Genomic DNA, 4279 nt, shown 5'->3' on the forward strand with positions numbered 1-4279 from the left:
AATTGCATGCTGTATTTAAGATCGTTGACTGTTTGGACTATCGGACTGAGCTTTTCATCAAGCTTTTTCTCCAGAATTTCTTCAAGGATTTCCTTAGTGATTTGAGTCATGATAACATACAGAGATTTTGAAGTTATAAAGATATAAACACGAAAAAAAAATCGTACACAATAAGACAAAAATATTTATATTTCAAGGCGAGCATTAAACACGACCGCCATCTTGTACACACTCACTCAAACTACTGTTTGCTAAGTATCTGTTCAAAGATCTTATTCACACATATCAGTGAGGTAATTGGGCGGTAGTTCATCTTATCCTGCCTATTGCCTTTCTTAAACACTGGTGTCCACTCACCTCTCTTCCATTCAGATGGCCATTCGCCTGAATTAATACATTTATTATACAGCCTAGTCAGAGATGGTGCCATTCCCTTGAGCAGTTTTGGCAGTGCTGTCACATCCCACCCATATGACTTTCTTAAGTTGAGATTTTCAAGTGCACTCTGTACTTCCTCTTTACTAAAGTCATTGAACTCAAACTTATTTCCTCTATGCTTACTTTCAATAATCCTGATGCTGCTGTGATTCCTATGATCATTCTCAGAAAGGTTGATCACATGATTGCCTCCAATATTAGCTGCTACTGTGTTGAAGTGGTCTGCCAGGAGTTCAGCTACCACTTTTTGATCTTTTTCAACCTCTTCATCATCAGATTTTAAGCAGATGACATTGGTATCTTTTGTCTTGCTGCTGATAAATGGTTTGAATGTATTAAAGAATTCACCGGGTTTAGACTTCAGCTCTTCTGATTTTCTTAGCCAATATGACTTTATCGCTTTTCTTCGTTCCCGTGTTGCAATATTCCTGTATTTACGTTTAAGTTCGTAGTTATCAGGAGAACGGTCTTTTGCAAACTGAATGGCAAATTTTCTTTTGTTTCTAATAGCTTGTTTCCACTCTGGAGTCATATAGGGTATATCTCGCTCTCGGACACGTTTCTTCTGAATGGGTGCATGTAAATCGACCATGCTTTTAAGCAAACCTTTCCAATAATCATATTGATTATTTACATTACTAAAAATCTCTCCAACATGCCAAGGAGCGGCCGCCAAGTCCCGGTTAAGTTGTTCAAAATCTGTATGTTTTGTCTGCCGGAAAGTAATGGTATGGGTCTTGTGTTTGTGAACTTTCTCGGTCATTTCTGCAAATACCAGATGGTGGTCACTCATTTCCGGTTGATAAGTTCCACATTTCTTAAATAGACCAGGATTGTTTGTTAAAATAACATCCAAAAGGGATTCAGAATGTTCTGTAACTCGGGTAGCTTCAGTTATACATTGTAGATTGTTGATTTCTTCTAAATCCTTCAGGATTTTCCCCTCAGCATGATCCAATTTTAGTCTGTCCAAATTTAGATCTCCTAAAATGACAACATTCTGCTTTTGAAAGCAAGCCCATTGACAAATATGATTTAGCTCCTCTTCAACTTTTTTCGTATACTGAAAGCGGAAGTTGTTTTCCTTTCTTTTCATCTTTGGAGGTCGATAGATTGATAGTACTAACAAGTCATTACATCCTATTTTAACCTCAACAGCTATAGCCTAAAGAGTGTTGTAGATTTTTGGCAGGGCCCTTTTCTTTGAGGGCAGAGCTGTCGAAAAGTACGCTATCAGTCCACCTCCGCCCTTTTTTCGATCTTTTCTGTACATATTTATCCTGGTAGACTAAATTGGCTGTTGGGATAAGAGCTATCTATTTTTGTTTCGGATATCACCAAGACATGTGCTCTTAAAGAGTTGTTTAGTATTTTAAGTTCCTCGAATTTATTTTGTATGCTATTGATGTTTAGATGAGCAATAAAGGCTCCGCTTGGATTCCTTTTTCTTTCTTCAACTATTAATCCCCCTAAGGATTCTCCTACACAATTGTTTCCAGTTGTATCCAGTTCATTTGCATAAACAGCTTCGCCAACGTTGTTGTTTGTATAGTCACTCTCATTTAAATTCAAAGTCATATTGCATTGTTTTTATTTTTCGTAGATGAAATTATCTGTTTTTGTAGGCAATCTACCAAGCTTTCTTCTTGACTAAATGGTAACCAGCACAAATAAGAAGTCCAGCATTTCTCAGGGCAAGACCCATGCATCTTCAGTTCAGCTTTACCAAAACCTAGACATTTAACATGCGACCAAGTATTACAATGGTCACACAACACCGCTTTCTGATTCAATCTAATATTCTTCTCGCACTCTTTGCATGGTCGTTTCATCGCATTTTCACCTAGAGGTCCAGGATTTCTGTGTACATCGCCACCTAGAATGATTCGGCTAAGCTGTAAAGTCCTTATGTTATTCGCTGTATAGGAAATTCTTGAAGATAGGTACATTCTACCACGTCTAGCTCGAGTTCTCAAGCTTTTCTTCGGGTGTATTGAAGCCAAGTATACTTGTATTCCTTCATCCTTGTATCGACAGTGAACTGGTTGTTGTATACAACGTTTTTATATATCCTTGCTTACTATTAAAGCCAACATAAGCGACAAAATAGAATATTTCAGCAAGCTCAGCGAAGGTCGACCGCCATATTGCCTGTTCATGTATGTATTCGTATGGTTTACTTGTTCGTATTCGTATTGGTTGTATTCGTACCGTACTAGTCTCTGTAAATATTTGTTTAGTTGAACCGCTACATGATTAAAATTCTACGAGTTCAAATCAAAGTACACGTCTGGTTAAGACTGAGTCCAACACATATAATGGCTTGTCGTCAAAAGGGAATCTCAGAATCTTGCATGGCAGCATACCCACCAATGTTAAGATTATAAATAATAACTTTATAGCATATATTAGGATCATGGACTTCCTTATCATGTGCATATGCAAATTTATTCAAATGAACTAGACATAAAACAACCAGAAAAACCTACCATCACCACCATGTTGTTCTATAAAACAAATATGTCTACAGATCTTATATACTTAAAGTCTTTACTTTATTAAAATATTATTATTTATATTAAATCTTTCCAGTTTCCACTTTGCCCATTACCAAACGACCAAAATGAACAACCTTAAAATTATATATTTATTCTTACTAAAAATATAGTGCCGTAAGTCCATATGCAACATAATTTATATGGGATAAACTTTTGGATCAGGAACTGGTCCCTAACCGCTGCTAATCTTCTTCTTGTTGTTGTTAGGGGGCGACGCTCTTTAATAAAACCCTAAGGCTCTATCATTGTTTGATCGGAATGAAACTTGGCACAATTATTCTAAGCAATATTCCGCATCGATTGACGGAGTTCGAATTTTTACTTTCGACCTTTGAAGCAAGTTACAAGCAATTCTTGATATATTTGCAGCAAATAATATATACATATCATTAATATTAGTTGTATCATTAATACTAGTAGTTGCTCAGAAAAAATGTGCCATTCTATTACTGTTGTATTCTGGATGCACAGACAACAACAGAATTTTCGTTTGATGTAGAATTGTACCATACTGTACATCTAAAAATATGTAGTGTAATATTAGTGTATATACCTATATAATTAAAAATAATCGTTGTCACATAGATCCCTCATATTACAGGCTAGTTCATGTTTTTTTAATAAATCATCCAAAAAGTTTTAATATTATTGCTCTTTTCTAAAAATATGACCATAGAGTTCTATTAACTATGATATCAGACGACTTGTTACCACTAGGTCGGCCCAAGTTCAGGCAATCATCTGCAATGCGAGTTTAATGCCTAGCGGGCATCTTGTTGTATGCAAAAAAGGAAATAAGGTAAATTAATACAATAGAAAAGCGTAATTATGCATAATTTAAGTGACTGTGGTGATTGGTTAATAAGCCAAGTTCCTTCGAGAAGAGAAATGGGAGGAGTAGTGAAGTTATTCTACCCCCACCCTACCGGTAAATTTGTGTGGTTTCGTCCAAACCATACCTGCTCTCCCCTTGTGGTCAGTGGATTATGTTACATTATGAAACTTACACCAAGTACATGGATTTTACTTGCAAGCACATCCAAGATGGCGTACAAAAAGGATGTATATCCGTGGCTAAAATGCTGTTTTCAAGCACGGAAAACAACCATGGGTTGTGCATGTCCATTGTAGTTTCTATCCCCTTTAGAAAACAAAGATGGCGGAAAGAATACAGTGGCAGCAGGAGGGAGAGCCAAAACACCATACTTTCGCTAAAAGGAAAAGGAAACATAAGAAATATAAAGGAATGTTACCGCAGCAAAAAGCACAAGGACATATTGCCA

At 36.5% G+C, this 4279-nt stretch overlaps 1 protein-coding gene across 1 annotated transcript; it reads right to left on the reverse strand.

The window, feature by feature from the left end:
- Nucleotides 1–241: 241 nt before the first annotated feature.
- Nucleotides 242–1534, reverse strand: LOC114527742. The gene has a single exon (XM_028549437.1). The coding sequence runs from the start codon at nt 1532–1534 to the stop codon at nt 242–244; it is 1293 nt and encodes a 430-aa protein (XP_028405238.1).
- Between the last annotated feature and the right edge of the window lie 2745 nt (nt 1535–4279).

The sequence above is a fragment of the Dendronephthya gigantea genome, unplaced genomic scaffold (assembly GCF_004324835.1).
Source record: "Dendronephthya gigantea isolate DGI-Jeju-01 unplaced genomic scaffold, DenGig_1.0 000046F, whole genome shotgun sequence".
In the NCBI taxonomy this organism is placed as follows: domain Eukaryota; kingdom Metazoa; phylum Cnidaria; class Anthozoa; order Malacalcyonacea; family Nephtheidae; genus Dendronephthya; species Dendronephthya gigantea.

Bases quoted from the DNA above. Each gene is read 5' to 3' on its own strand.
- LOC114527742 (XM_028549437.1), bottom strand. From the start codon at position 1,534: ATGAAAAGAAAGGAAAACAACTTCCGCTTTCAGTATACGAAAAAAGTT.